The 16,033-nt window shown below is 26.6% G+C and overlaps 1 protein-coding gene across 1 annotated transcript in view; it reads right to left on the bottom strand.

Annotated features, from left to right (window-relative positions):
* Positions 1-235: 235 nt before the first annotated feature.
* LOC100213760 (protein white) overlaps positions 236-16,033 on the bottom strand; it is an 85,053-nt gene continuing 69,255 nt past the window's right edge. The window contains exons 13-20 of the mRNA XM_065805540.1: positions 14,692-14,832; positions 14,438-14,530; positions 14,268-14,325; positions 13,703-13,780; positions 8,409-8,514; positions 5,414-5,514; positions 4,392-4,480; positions 236-692 (exon numbers count right to left, since the gene is read on the bottom strand). Of these exons, the coding sequence (XP_065661612.1) occupies positions 591-692; positions 4,392-4,480; positions 5,414-5,514; positions 8,409-8,514; positions 13,703-13,780; positions 14,268-14,325; positions 14,438-14,530; positions 14,692-14,832 (768 nt within the window). The 3' untranslated portion in view covers positions 236-590. The remainder of the gene's footprint in view (positions 693-4,391; positions 4,481-5,413; positions 5,515-8,408; positions 8,515-13,702; positions 13,781-14,267; positions 14,326-14,437; positions 14,531-14,691; positions 14,833-16,033) is intronic.

The raw sequence follows: 16,033 nt of genomic DNA, 5'->3' as shown, positions 1-16,033 counted from the left end.
AAAGGTTCATAGCGGCGCGTAACGAAGCTCAATCGATGTATTATTTGGATTTTAAACTTAATTATTTCCAATTATTATAGTATTAGTATTCTAGTCTTAGAGACAAATTTCTGTGCAGTGATGGCAAAATAAAACCCTGAACAATTTATGGAGGAGGTTCTTCGCCGAACATGAACATGACTAAAGGAGTGGTTCTTCACAAAATATTGACATGGTTAACGGACAATGACATAAGTAGTTTAATATTTATATATTTTAAGCCACATGACATAAATAAACAGTCAACATCAAAATCCAAAACTTTTGATTCATCAGAATTTTTGTTGCTAAAAATGTTTAAAGTTATACTCTGCAACAAAAAATTGTAATTAACATATAAAAAATTAACAACAAAGAGTATAAAATTTACCTACAAAATTTACCTGAATATAAATAAAACCATATAAATTCTGAAAACTGCAAATAACCAATCGCAAAAAATATACATCCACACATACATTTATGCATATGCAAATGTATACAAACATACATATAAACACGCTTTAAAAAATTTACATCAAATATAACTTTTTACAAAAAATGTTTGTCCCTCATTTTGCTCGGTATGCACGTAGTAACACGAAGAGAAAGGCAGCAATACGAAAACCTCCGATTAAAGCAAACATAAGCCCAATATTACGCCCCATGTTACTCTAAAAATAATAATAATAATACAAAAAATAACAGTCAAAATAAAAATAATTGTTATAATACAGGTATTTTTGCCCATAAATTAAAAACAACAACATCTATTTATTGTTACTATGCACATTTTTCCATGATTATGCATGGAGAAACATGTACAGTAAAATATGTAATTCACTCAAAGCTGATTGTAAAACTTAGACGAAAATAAATAGGGTAGGGTAAAATGAATATGGATAGTTAGGGTAATATGAATATATTCAATAAGTATGCATAGAGTAAGTTATCTATACATAATGCTAAAATCTGAAATTTACTAACGGCTTACACACATAATTAGCTTCTTCTTTTTTTTTTTTGCATTATTGTTTATATTTGATTTACATGAAAGCTTATATGTAAAATATGTTATTTTGAAAAAATAACATGTTTTACATATAAGCTAAAAACTTTTTAAAACTTTTGTTTGCAGACTTCTATATTACTTATGAAAGTTTAATGATGTATATTTATTAGTTGGACCATGATGTAACAGCATGTAAAATTTAATTTATAAGTTCTCAAACCCAAATTGATAAATAAACAAAAATCTAAAATGGGGTAAAATGGATATATATAAAATATATAAAATCCTACTTACATAATTGTATTTTATTACAATATTATAAGCTACATGACATTTATTTATACACTTTTGCTTTTTAATATAGTATTATACATTTTTCAGTTACATAGTTTTATATAATTATTCTGAACTATTTACATTAAGATCATAGTTCAAATTTGTTTTCTCTGAATGGCTAGGGCAAAATTTGAACTCCCATCGAAATGTTTTATATTTTATTTTTGTGTTCCTATTGGTACATACGATCACAGCAAATTAATGACTGCCATACAACTTGTTAAGGAAGGAGAGTCAGTAAACAATATATCAAAGTCTTCTGGAACTCCTTAGAAAACAGACGACCCCATGATCAATTCCAAAGGAATGACAAAAGAATTAAAAGCAGTCGTGGGTTTGTTTTAAATAATACTGAGGAAAATCTTCTAGTAGAAGCCCTGATGTACTTAGCTGATAAGTGTTTTTCACAAGATAGAAAAGATATCAAACTGATGGTTAAATCCTACATAAAATTTACTAGCAAAAAAAACTCCATTTAAAGATGACAAGCCAGAGAAAGACTGGTGCATGTCTTTTGAAAAAAGATGGAATGTAGTTCTTGGAAAAGAAAACCTGAACTTTTGGCAAAAGCAAGAGCTAATGATCTTTCTCTAAAAATATTGACAATGCAATGAATACAAAGAAAATGCAATGTATGGTGTAACAAAATCAGGTTAGATGGAGGATTATATTTTTGAAAGTTAGATTGACAGGTTTATTATACATGTAAAGGATTATGAAAAGCCTGTGTTGCTGCTGTGTGATGGACACAATAGCTACATAACATATTCTACTGTTAAAAAGTCTCTGGACAATCATATAATTTTACTTTGCTTACCTTCAAACACAAGTCACACATTATGTCACTCTTGATATTGATTTTTTCGCTCCATTGAAATCCCATCGGAAGAAAATCTTTAAAAATTGGTTAAGAGAAAGCAGACATAAAAATGTTGAAAAGTCTGTATTTCCAACTTTACTAAAAGCTCTTGTCAGTAGGATAGATAGCAAACTTCTGAAAAGTCGTTTTAAAGTTAGTGATCTTTACCCTGTTGACAAATCAAAAACTTCAGAGAGCAATTACTTCTGCACTTACACTTAGTCCAAGTCAACCTACACTGACAGCAATTGCGAATTCAAAAAAACGCAGGGCACGTGTCCAGGCCAAAAAGGGAGAAATTTTAACAGCAAGATGCTGTCACAAGGTTGCAAGAAAAAGAGAAGAATAAAACGGAAAAGAAGACTGTATCAGTAAGAAAAAGAAAACTGCTAGACATAACCAATACAGTTTAACTTTTTAAATACATGAAAAGCAATAAGTGTGATATATGTATCAAATATAATGAGTATCCGTATTAACCCACCAGTGGGGTAATTTGAATATATGAAAGGTATTGTTAAAAAAGGATTAGTAAGTTATATTAAAATATAAATTTAAAAATGTATTTTACAAATATACGAACTTCAGAAACAGACTTTAGACAAACAGAAACAAAATGATATATTTTTCAAAACGTTTTATGCTCATTTTTTTTTTAAATTCTTATATAAAGATAAAAAAGTGCTAAATATTTATACGCCAAACGAACCTATTGTTCAGTTGTGAAGATGTCACATTGATTATATTTAAAAATCTTTGTTCCCTTAAGATCCTTAAAAGAATTGCATCACTTTTCCCTAGTTTTTCTGCTTTATCTTTTTTTATAATGATGACTATAGAATTATAATTATAATTATAATGAATTTTCTAAATAATAGTTATTGTTATAGCATAATTGTAAAAAATATTGATTATATTGAAAGACCAGAGAGAAAATTTGGCACCAAAAGATCATTACAACTTAGCTTAGTAGATTCTGCATGGTCTAGAAACAAATTTTTAAAGAAGCAAAAATCAATACACCAGAAAACATTTAATTTACAACTAAACATTACATAACGTCTAGTGAGGTAGGAAATACCTTACTCACAAAGTTTCACCTTTTGTTGGAGAAAAAAAAAGATAACCCCTACATGAAGTACTTGAAGAGTCTAAACACTCTAAAACCGATTCTAATAAAAAATACAAATAAAATTTTCTAATATAAGATTTGCAATTTTGTTATAAAATCCAAAATTTACAAAGAAGTATTATTAAAATAACTTAAAAAACTAATCTAAAATAAAACCTAAAACTTGATATTAGGCACTTTATTTTTATTATTTTTATTTTATGTCACTAAAACTAGATAAATCTTTTTGACTTTTATCTAATATTAATTATTTTAGCCCTAAATTTACATGACAATGCTAGAAGCGCTGCAAATAATGTTGCACAGAGAGCCTTCAAAGACCTCTTCAAAAAATGATATTGCTTATATTTTATAGGTTTTAACTTCATAAAATTTCTAGGATGTCTTGTTAAATTATTAAATTTCAAACACTAAAATCTAAATATAGGTTTACCTGTCCTACTTTACATTTTTAGAGATAAAAAACGTTAATCATTATTTTAAATTATATATTATTACATATTTTACAGTTTATCAATAACTTTAACATGACTCCACCATTACAAGTTCTTATTTAAACGAGTCACCTGCATTAATTTTAATGTAACTAACAAAACGATCTGGTATATATTTACATAGTAAAAAGTAATAACTCAAGAACCTGGAGTAGATAACTTGTTTATTTTGAAAGCTTTGATATTTCAATTGCAATATTTCTATTTGAAAAGAGATGTAAAAAAAATAATTTAGATGACTTTTTTATTTTCCTCCAGACCCTTGAAATAATGAATAAAAACGTCTTGCAAATATCTTTTTTGAATATAATGGATTTAAGTATTGATTAAAATCAATATATATTTGAAATAGAATTAAAATCATATATAACTAATGTTAAGGTTTCAGTTGCTAAAGCAATCACTTTTTATTTGGCCATTTAAAAATGTTGCAAGCGGTGATCAATGAAAAATATTAGTAACAAAATTGCAAGGTTAAAGATGCTGTCTTACAAATTTTAAAAAGGTAATAATTAAAAAATCATGATTTTAAAAACTTACAGGTGAATATCCAAATGAAGAAAGAGCTTCATTTCCATCATTGAAAAAACAATTCGAAGTCCTATTAATACCAGTAACACATTTTTGGGCTAAATAAATAAATAAATAAATAAAGAAGTATAAAAAATAGTAACTAAATAAAAAAAGTAGTTCATTTATAAAAAAATTATTTATTAAGTTATATTTTAGATTTCAGTTTATATTATAGATTTAAGTTTATATTATAGATTTAAGTAAAAAAAAAAAAGTTGTTCTGGTTTAAATGAGAAAAGTTATTGTCAATTCAAAATAAAATATAAAATCATTGACAAAAACAAAAACTAAAAAAAATTAAATATAAATAAATATATTTTTCCATGCTTTATATAAGGTTACTTTCTATATATATATAAGGTTACTTTTTCTTTATTATATAAGGTTACTTTCTATATATATATGTTTGTGTGCCACAAAATTTGAAATCAATTTTTGAAAGCTTTTTTCTCAACCAATTTTGCTCAAATTTTGCACACTTAATCATTTTCGATGACAATAAAAGGAAATGGAAAAATTTGACCAAAAAAAGTTAATTAAGTTAACAAAAATTTAATTTGTATTTCCCCATAAGAACACTGAATTAATAAAAAAAAAAATTAAAAACGTAACAGCAATTTTTCCTTCTACAAAAGATAACAAAAAAAGAATTTCTAGGCCCAATAGAATTCTGCCTGCATAAAGCATGGATTTGAAAAAAGAATTTTTTTTGATTTACTAGTTTTTTTATTGCTTTTTTTTCATCAAATATGCTAATATTTTATTCTATTTTTATTTCAAAACCCATTCAACTACCATATTAGATAAATATTAATAGATAATATACATTTTAACATATTCTCAACAACTTAAACTCTTGCTTTTTTTACTCTTAAATGCATCATATTATTTCTTCTCTTACAACAATGTGTTACAAAAATTTAAAACAAAATACCAATTCATGTTCATTAATGATTCAAAAACATGTTTATTGCAATCATTTAACTTACCAAAATCTTTGTAACCATCCCATTGAATAATCTGAAGACACTCTGCGGAATACTTAAACCAAGAAAGCCATTTCAACCAGATAAAATAAACAGGAATTGACCTATACAAGACACATTAAAACGACTTATAACCATTAATAAAAAACAAATATTGTAGGTGGTTTAAGCTCTTGAAAATTTAAATAATTTGAAAAAGTATTACAATTAAAGTAACTATAAAACAAAAAAAAACAAAAAAATCAATAATAATAAACACAGTAATAACAAAATAACAATTAAAATAATTTATAACAAAAATTTTAATGTTTGTAATGTTAAACAAGAGTGTGTAATAAGCATACTCTTTCATCAGCTGACGACTTTGTTTGCTTTTAATATATTATTAATTCCATTTTAAATCGAATGGGATTTCTTCTGTATACAGATTGTTTCATTAATTCTTTGGGTTTTATTATTATTTTTGACATAGATGTACACCATTTAACTATGGTATTAAACCATAGACAATTTTGAAGCAATTGATTAAATCTCCCCTTAACCTCTAGCATTGTAATAAACTTTTTGATTCGTGATTCATAACTTAGATGCTTTAACTTAGATGGCTTTTTGTTTGAGCTGCTATTCTTTGAACTTTTTCATTTCTTTGATGGATTACAGATTGATGCTGCGTATTTGAGAAGAGGTCGAGTAAAGGCTTAATACCATATTTTGACAATTGAGTGTAAAATTGAAAAATTTGTTGTATTAAACCTAGCATTTTGTTAGCTCTGTTGGCGCAGTGTTGGATGTATTTTCCATCAGCGATATGTTGGCTGTATTTTGCATCAGTAGATTTCATAATGCCTAGGTCTTTTTCTAAATCAGATACTTCAATTCAAATTTGTATGTTATGGTCGTAGTCTAAAATAGTATATTCTCTTTTTTTATTATGTTTACCAAAATGCATTATTTTACATTAAGTTCTATCTTCCATACATTTCACCATTTGGCTATTTTATCAATATGATTTTCTAATTTATTTTTTAGTGTCTTGATTTTGTCCATCTCAGCTAGAGTCTTACTACCATTAGCATATATTTTTTGTTACGTGAAAAAGTTGACAATTAAGGTCATTTATAAATATTATGAATAAAAACGGTTAAAGTACTAACCCTTGTATTACACCACTACTAATTGGACTCCTGTCAGACTGGTTTTCACAAGTGGTCTGTTTCTTAAGAATGATTTTATTCATGCAGCAAATTTATTATTAAAACCGTACGCATTTAATTTTTATGGATAGCATGATCATGCGATACAGTGTCGAATGCTTTTGCAAAATCAGTAAATAGAATGTTGACTAGATGTTTGTTATGTAAAGCTGTACTAACAAAGTCTTGACACTAGCAAATTTGTGACACAAATCTTTCTTGGCACAAAACCATGCTGTTGCGATGTGATAAGATTACTTGTTATTAGATGTTGTTATCAGATTACACTCTCCATTAATTTACTTATGACCGATTTGAGCGGAAATGGCCTGTAATTACTTGCAATAAGTCGACTACCGCTTTTGTGTAGAGGCATAACATTTGCCTGGCTCCATTGCCTCCGTAATCCTTTTAATTAAAACTTTTCATAAAAATTATTTTTAGTGGAATACAAATTAATGTTACTAAGTTTTTTAGAACGTATGAACTTACGACATAAATTCCGATTTGTGAATATTTAAATTTTCCTACCTACCAACCACAAATAACCCTAGATACAAAAAAAAAGTAAACATAATATCATTTGGTATAACCCTGCATGAATGTTAAAACAAAAATAGGAAATCATTTTCTAACCCATACTGACTTACATTTCCCAGCAGGCCACAAGTTACATAAAATTTCCAATCAAATTTCTATTAACAAATCTTTCATCCATGTTTTTACTGTGCGAACTGTGTTGACAGGCTCCAAATTTTGTTGAAATTGCCACCATTCTTTTCAATCAATTAGCATGCCCATTGATGGAACCATGCAGTTCTCTAGCATCTCCATACATTTATGTTGATATTTTGCCTGTATAAATGTTACACACATCTACTCCATTAAAATAACCAATAACCAAAATACCAAAATAACCCCAAAAACCAACACTCCCACCGCCACCTTGCAACCTTGGTATAACAAAGCAAATACTATACTTTTTGATTTAAATCATTTAACAAGAATATTGCTTTTTTTAGTTTATTACTTTGAAGATATTTTCATCATTAAAATTTTCATGCTTCCACTTCTCCAAAGACCACTCAAACTCTCTCCTCACACGAACTTATTCTTGTGAGCCAATCTTTGGCCATCAGTGTAGGTTTTCTAACAGCAACTTTTTTCCTTAATAAAATGTTTCTACCTGCATTTGAAGAAACAAAAGCTTATCATAAATTTGCATAACTGTGAAATTTTGCACAACAAAAACCAAGCAATGTAACTGTGTTTTGGCCATTGAATAATCAGTGTTTTCCAAACACGACTTAAATTAAGAAACGCAAACCATCTGAAATCATTTGCATCAGTAAAATACAGAAAATACACAAAACTCTTTAAGGAAATATGGAGTTTAAAAGACAAAAACATAAAATTATAAAAAGGAAAATTATCAAGTATTGCAAATATCTAACAATAAAAATAACTTTTGTCTCTATGAAAAATATGTAACTTTATCACATAATGGTAAAAATCTACTGAATAAAAAAAAAGGAAATTGTATCTTAATATCAGCATTCAAAATTTTTTTTTTTGAATTTGACAAAAGAAAATAGTAAACTATAACAGCTTTTTGTTTTGTTATTTACTTAGATTTGTTTATCATGTCTGAACTCATTCTAAAATAAAATGAACTCTCCACAGGTCAGTAGAACATATATTTCATTATAACATCATTGATTATGTTTTATGCAAGGCTAAGAATGGAAAGATATTCTTATATACATACATTTAAAAATTAAAAAAACAAAACACATTTAACATACTTATCTTTAAGAAAAAATCCACCAAACAACATAAATGGCATAATCAATGGAGGACCAACTCCTGTAGCAACTTGTACTGATGGTGACATAGCTGAGACTAAGTAACCTTTAAAAATATTTAAACATTAGATGAAAGTTAAATTCATAGATGAAAAAAAATACTAAATTTACATTGTTCTATATTTTTTTTGCCAATAATGCCAATAGCGCTAAAACTAAAACTCCTCAATAAGGTGCATAAGGTACATTTTGAAGATTTCTTATTTTTGGAAGATAGTTATTATCATAAACATATAGTTGGCATCATTAGTATGAAGTACAAACCTGTTTATCTGTCATCAATATTGTTTAACAAAGTTCAAATAAATGAATTTAGAAAAATAAAACTATAACTGTAATGATTTCCTCTGGAGCCCTGGGAGGTGAATTTAATATTTAAAAAAAAGCATAATTTGAAATTATGAGTTGTGTCAAAATAAATAATAACAACTTTCATGATGCTCTTTTTACCTAGAATGCATCTAGAAAAAAAGCTCAAATAAATACTTTTGTTGACTGCTTTACTTACTTTTAGCAAATAGAGGACTAAAGTTTTTTTAAAGTAAGATAATAGATAAGGTTTTCATTTTAGTTTATCTTTATACTTCTTTCTTTACGCACTTGACGCCCCTTGGAAAGACTGACATATTGCTTAATATGACATGCTGTTATGCATGATATCATCATAAAAAGATCGCTCATCAATACCATGTCATAATCAGTGTTGTTATCAGACTATTAGTTCAGAATAGATTCTTCTTTTTCTTATATGTAAAATTATTTCATATTTAGAAAATTTCTTATTGTTTAAAAATGGCAACTAAGTAAAGTTTGAGATCCACTCTATTTGAGAAAAGATATCAAAATTATAAAGTCATAACCTTAAATTCTTATTTAATGAAAAAATATTTTAACACATAAGTGTTAAAATATTTTTTCACTAAATAAAAATTTTACAGATGAATTTTAGACACACCATTAATGGAAGAATTTTAAAAAATGCTTTTACTCCCCTCCCCCTTCCCTCTACCATCCTACAAGTATTTAGTCCTTAGGACACTAATTTTGAGGTAAAATTGTTTCAAAACTCTTCAGTTTGTAAGGCTAACCTGAGATATGCAACTTTAATAGATTTTAATGACTTAAAGGAATTAACTATACAACTATTATTTATCTTTTTCCAGTTTTAAATATTTTATTAATTTTTCTAACACATAAATATTATTCAGCAGATTTTCAGATTTCCCAACTTTAAATTGACCAACAAGCAACTAAGACCTTTGCAAATCTAAATTTTGGTTCCACAAGTTTTTGCTTATAGAGTGGCATCAACAGGTTGCAAATATTTTTTATGATTATTGTATATTTTGCTTCTATTTCTACTAAATAGATGAAGTTCCATTTGACATTTGAGCAAGAATTTGAATAATCTTATCATCTGGCAAACCAACTAGTAAAATTTTTTTTTGTAATGTCATTCACTTTTGCAAATCTAAAAGGCCCATTACAGTCAAAAAGGCTATGTAACATTAGGAGTCTAGGAGCTGTAACATTACTTTTAAAAAAAAAAAAGGTAATGTTACAGCTCTCTACTATCTTTTTAACTCCAAAACACCAAACTTGATGAATGAGGCCACTGCATGCCACAGTCCTTATTTAACTTCTTTATTTTTTAGGTGATTTTCAATCTAGGTTAAGATACAACAAAAAAATTTTTTTTTTTCCTTCCACATTTGGGACAGTAGGAACCATTTTTTTTGGTTAATATTATTCTGAGGCTCCAATCACTGGATATTTATGTAAAACATATGACACCAGTATCGATAATACAAAAATTAAAGTTTTTTTTCTGGAAGTTACATATTTGGAGCACCAAAAATCCATGACCAGCCCATTTAACCCCCTTTTTTTTTGGTTTCGAAAAATGAAAATTGTTTTTAGTGGTTATTTTGAAATTATAATTATTCCTGATACTGGTAAAATTGTGCTAATAATTGACCAGTGTTGCTGAAATCAAAAGAATATTTAAACAATTATTTTAAAATATAAAAATTTAAAATAGCATTATTACTTTGACTAGATTTTTACAGCCTACACTGTGCTTTTATGGTGTTAGAGAATCACTTAGATTTACATCTAACTTTATAGTTATATGGTGTTAGACAATCTCTTAGATTTACATCTAACTCTATAGTTTTATGGTGTTACACAATCACTCAGATTTGCAAAATGACTATTCAACTTGTTTCTCCACACAGCTATCTTCTTTGTCAAAGTTTGTGTTTCAGAGCTAAAGAGTTAGAGAGAGTTGTAACCACAATAGCGTTGCCTCCTCTACTTTAGCAACCCTCTATGCCTAGGGGTGAGTAACATTGAAAAAAAAACTATTTTTTAAAATGACCTTTATTGAGAATTCACCTTAAAATTATGAAAAGAAAGTTAATACATAATTATTAATTACTGATATCTATTTGTGAATCAAAAAAAAACTATTTTATTCAAATACGACAGATGATTATCAAATTTTATATGATATATATATATATATATATATATATATATATATATATATATATATATATATATATATATATATACAGTCGTATGACAATTTATTATGGCCACCCAATAAATTTTAACATACCTTGCTTATCTTTTGTTTTCTTGGCATTATAGTTCAAAATTATATAATTTAATTTATTTGGATGCATACAATATAGTTATACGTTGACAAAATTATTTAAAATTTTATGCTGGTGTAAACACTGTCATTTTTGACAGTCATTTTGTGTGACGCCATCTTGAGACCGCTATTCTTACAGTGCACGTGGTGAATACTCTCTGTTAGTTTTGGTATATTTTTCAAAGTTATCATTAAAGTAAGTACTCAAACCAACTAATATTACTTTAAGAATATTACATTACATAAATTAACATAAAAATTTTTTATTTCACTCAGTATTTTGTGATTAAAATTATTTTAAGTAATAATAGAAATTTTCGTACTAAAATTGGTTATTGTTTTAGAAATGGGCAAAAAAAAGGACTTATCTCTAGAAAAAAAAAGTGAAATCCAAGCACTTCTTACAAATACTGGTTTTTCCCAAAGAGGAATCGCCAGAAGATGTAATGTTTCTAGAGTGTAAGTGCAGAATATCCAAAAAAAAATTGTCAACATAGAAAACCTGACTCCAAAAAGGACTGGGAACTGTGGTAAAAAAAGAATTCTTACTCCACGAGGTGAAAGAATTCTTACCAAAATAGTATTGGAAGATAGGCTAGCATCAAATGATGATATCACTCAGAAGTTGGAGAGCTCTGGTATTAAGATGTCCAAGAGAACGGTTCAGCGTCGTCTACACGATCTTGGCTACAGCTCAAGACGTCCGGCTAAAAAGCCAAAATTAACGCCAAAAATGATGGAGAAGCGATTAGAATGGGCAAAAAAATATAGAAATTGGACTGAAGACGATTGGAAAACGGTATAACAGATTATTTTATTAAATAATACTTTAAATTTTTTAGATAATCCATGCATTGTGGTCAATGAACCATCGTATAATATTTTTAGGTTTGCTTTAGTGATGAGAGCACGTTTCAAGTCTTATCAAAAAAAGCACAATACGTGAAAAAGAAGGTTGGAGAGAAATATTTAAGTAGCTGTATTATTCAAACCGTCAAACATCCAACCTCGGTGATAATTTGGTCGGTCATTTGTGGGAAAGGAATGGGAAGGCTGTACATTGTTCAAGGGATAATGAACCAGGTGCAGTATAAAAATGTCCTGGAACAAAGATTGTTACCCCAATTGACGGAACGGTTTGGTCCAGAGGAAAACAAAACATTCATGCAAGATGGAGCACCATGCCATACGGCTAAGTCTATCAAAATCTTTTTGAAAGATAAAAATATTCCTTTGTTGGACTGGCCGGGAAATTTGCCGGATCTCAATCCTATAGAGAATGTTTAGGAGCTATTAAAAAAGGAGGTGGCCAAGGAAAATATTACAAACAAGGTGGTTCTAATAGAAAGTATTATAAAACATTGGAACCACAATGCAAGATTGCAGGAAATGGCAGAAAACTGCATAAAAAGCATGCCTAAAAGGGTACAGGCAGTAATCGATGCAAAAGGGGGGGGGGTTACAAAATATTGATTGTAACTAAGATATTATATGAATATTTTTTATTAAAGTGTATTTATTCTTATAAAATGGTAATTTTTTATTAACACACAACCTGATTTTTTATTAGAATACGTCTTTGGTAGATAAAATTGTAAAAACGATGGAAAATCACAATTTTTCTAGAGTTTCTAGAAAAAGTGTAGGTGGCCATAATAAATTGTCATACGAATGTATATATATATATATATTAGTAGAAAATCACTTAACAAAAATTTTTTCCATTTAACACTGCGTTTCATCAACAAAGATTCATCAGAAATGAATGATCAAATTAATAAAACATCAATTTATACCAAAAATTAAATTACAGGAAGTTGCAAATGTCTTAACTACTGTAAATTTTCACACATTTGTGGAATACATACATATATACATACATACATATATATTTATATATATACATATATATATAAATATATATATTTATATATATACATATATATATAAGTATATATATATATATCTATATATCTATATATATCTATATATCTATATATCTATATATATCTATATATATCTATATATATATATATATATCTATATATATTTATTTATATATATATATATATATATATATATATATATATATATATATATATATATATATATATATATATATATATATATATATATATATATATATACAAATGCTAAACTTTTAAATTATTAAAAACTATTTTTCCACAATTTTTTCAAATATATTTTTTAAATAACCAAACATTTATAAATTTATCAACAAATAATATATCAAATGACATTTATTTTGTAAATGTAAGTAGATAAAATATAAATTTATATCATTAAATAAGCTATTTTATAAATGGTGACATAAATGGCTAGTTTTGTTGTGAATGCGCTTTACATTGATTAAGTCTTTTGATTTTTGTTTCCAAATTGAATTTACATTGAGTATTGCAGAATATTGCATTAAACTTTTGTTTCAATTTAATGTTGTTATTTTTTAGAAATTTTTTTTGGGCAGACTTAATTTTTTTAATTTTACACTAGGAGTAAGTGTGTCCTTAAAACTTTTTCATATATATAAATAAAATTAATAAACAAAACCTACCAAACGATAATGCACATTGAACTAAAATTTCCAAAATGCCTAATGATGCAAAAAAAGCACCAGCAGTTTGGCGAAACCCTAAAAAAATAATGATGCAAAAAGTTGTACAAAAAAAAAAATTCTCAGATCTCTTTAAATAATGTTAACATAATACTAGGGCTAAGTAATAAAATATTTTTAATTTTTTAGAAACATATAGCTCATTACATAAAATATCTATTTAATAAAACCATTAAGTGAGTAAAACTATACTTTAAGATATCTATGATTTTTATTAAAAAAAAGTTTTTAAGAATTGAAATCAAATATTTTTGAAATCAAATGTATTTGATGAATATATATATTCTTTATTATATGAATGTTAAATTTGACTATTTCATTTTGTCTGTAAAAATTAATATGATGCATAGTTTGAAATTTTTTATTTTGCAACCAATTTATTTTAGCAAATAAATGTTTAAAAGAATTGAGCATTACATAGTGAATAAAATTAAAAAATATTATGTAATGTTAAACTTTATTCAAAAAGAATGCTATCAGAACTAAAAAAATTAATGTTACTTACCCACCATAAAGTAATAAATTACTGAATAAAGAATTGGCCCAATCAAATATGAAGGAAACTAAAAAAAAAATCATAATCACTTAGATACAGATAGAATAAATAGTATAGAAATAATACAGAAAATATAGATAATAATAAAATATAAAAAAAATATTATTTGCTTAACTTACTTCTGCAATAACTTTTGACAAAAAGTAGACATCTGTCCTATACATTCCAAGCTTATGCTCTTTTAAAAAAACAGGTATTTCTGCGGGAAACACCTGAAAATAGTAAAGGAAAAAAATATAACAAAAACTATTTTTTTAATTTTAACTTAAAACAAAATATAAAAGTAAAAATTGAAAAAAAAAAATTTATAATGCAACTAATTTATTTATAAAATAACAAGAAAATCTTTTATTTATATAATAAACATCTTTACAAAGAGTGAGCCTGTAATTGATCCAAATGACATTGTGGTGACAGTAAAAAAAATAGCACCATTGATATTTGCAACTTTGTCATCATTTTCTTTTAAATCACCAACACGTAGATAAACCAAACCAGCAATAATTGCTATCACCTAGGTTACATATTAGTTAACCATTAATTTTCAATGGTAAAATTAGATTTTTTCTTGAAAAAAATTTGAAGGTTTACTAAAAGTAGATTCACACAATTAGAAGGTAAGATAAAAAAATAAATGTGAAAACGCAATAATAGAAAATCAGAGAAATAAGTAAAAAAAATAAAAAATACAAGACTAAAAAAACTGTATATGGTTCAACATTGCTAGGTACATTCTAAACGACAACCAACCAAGATCAGTCAACCCTAAAATCAATCTTAGGCTAATTAATGTTGTTTTATCTCATTGAATAATGAAGATATCTGCTTGAATTTTGTTTTACCTGATTGGATAATGAAGGAATCTGTTTGGATTTTGATTTATCTGATAGGTTTGCAAAAAGCATTACTGGTGACTTTGACTGCTGTTTAGATTATAAACCAGGGCTTAAGTACAAAGATTGACTGATATAAGACTATCAAAATATGAATTTATTTTTTAACAAATCTAATTACTATTATTATTACTAGAAAGTAAAGTTAAAGAGTAAATAAACCTTTAATATTAATAGTAAAAAAATGATACATACCACATTTACAATGCATTTTTTCATTAAAAGGACAAGAAAAAACATAACAAAAAAAAAAAAAGGGTTCTATAAATACAAGAATAAGAGATTCATAGAGACATAGAATGCCATCCAAAGTAAAAAAATAAAAATCAACCACATACAGTCATGTGACATTGAAATGGAAACATATTTAAAAAGTAATATTTTTTTCATTCTTAATTTTTTTTTCTTAAATGTTCAATTTGATGACCCTTGTTATCATAGATAAGTTTACAATGTTTAGACCAGGACATCAATGCTTTATTCATAAGTTCTTGAGGGATGTTCCTCCATATATCTGGAGCTTTGAAACTATTAACTATTGGAGCCCTGTAACATTTTTTGCTTTTTGTGTTTTAATTGATTTAACATATAACACCATGTAAAAAAGTCCATAGGTGCGTTATCTGGTGAGTTTAGTGTTTTAGGATAAATAAGTTTGATTTTTTGGTCAGTTAAAAATTTAATGGTCATTTTCAAAGAGTGACTAGGTGCAGAGTCTTGATGGAAATTAAAGTCATTTTTTGGATGTAGTCTTTTGATATCATTTTTAATAAAAGGTTTTAAAACACATGGTTTTAATACACACTGAGCTTTGAAACTATT

The sequence above is a fragment of the Hydra vulgaris genome, chromosome 09 (assembly GCF_038396675.1).
Source record: "Hydra vulgaris chromosome 09, alternate assembly HydraT2T_AEP".
NCBI classification, from domain to species: domain Eukaryota; kingdom Metazoa; phylum Cnidaria; class Hydrozoa; order Anthoathecata; family Hydridae; genus Hydra; species Hydra vulgaris.
The sequence above is the reverse complement of the archived record's forward strand: the minus strand, read 5'-3'. Positions and strand labels throughout refer to the sequence as shown.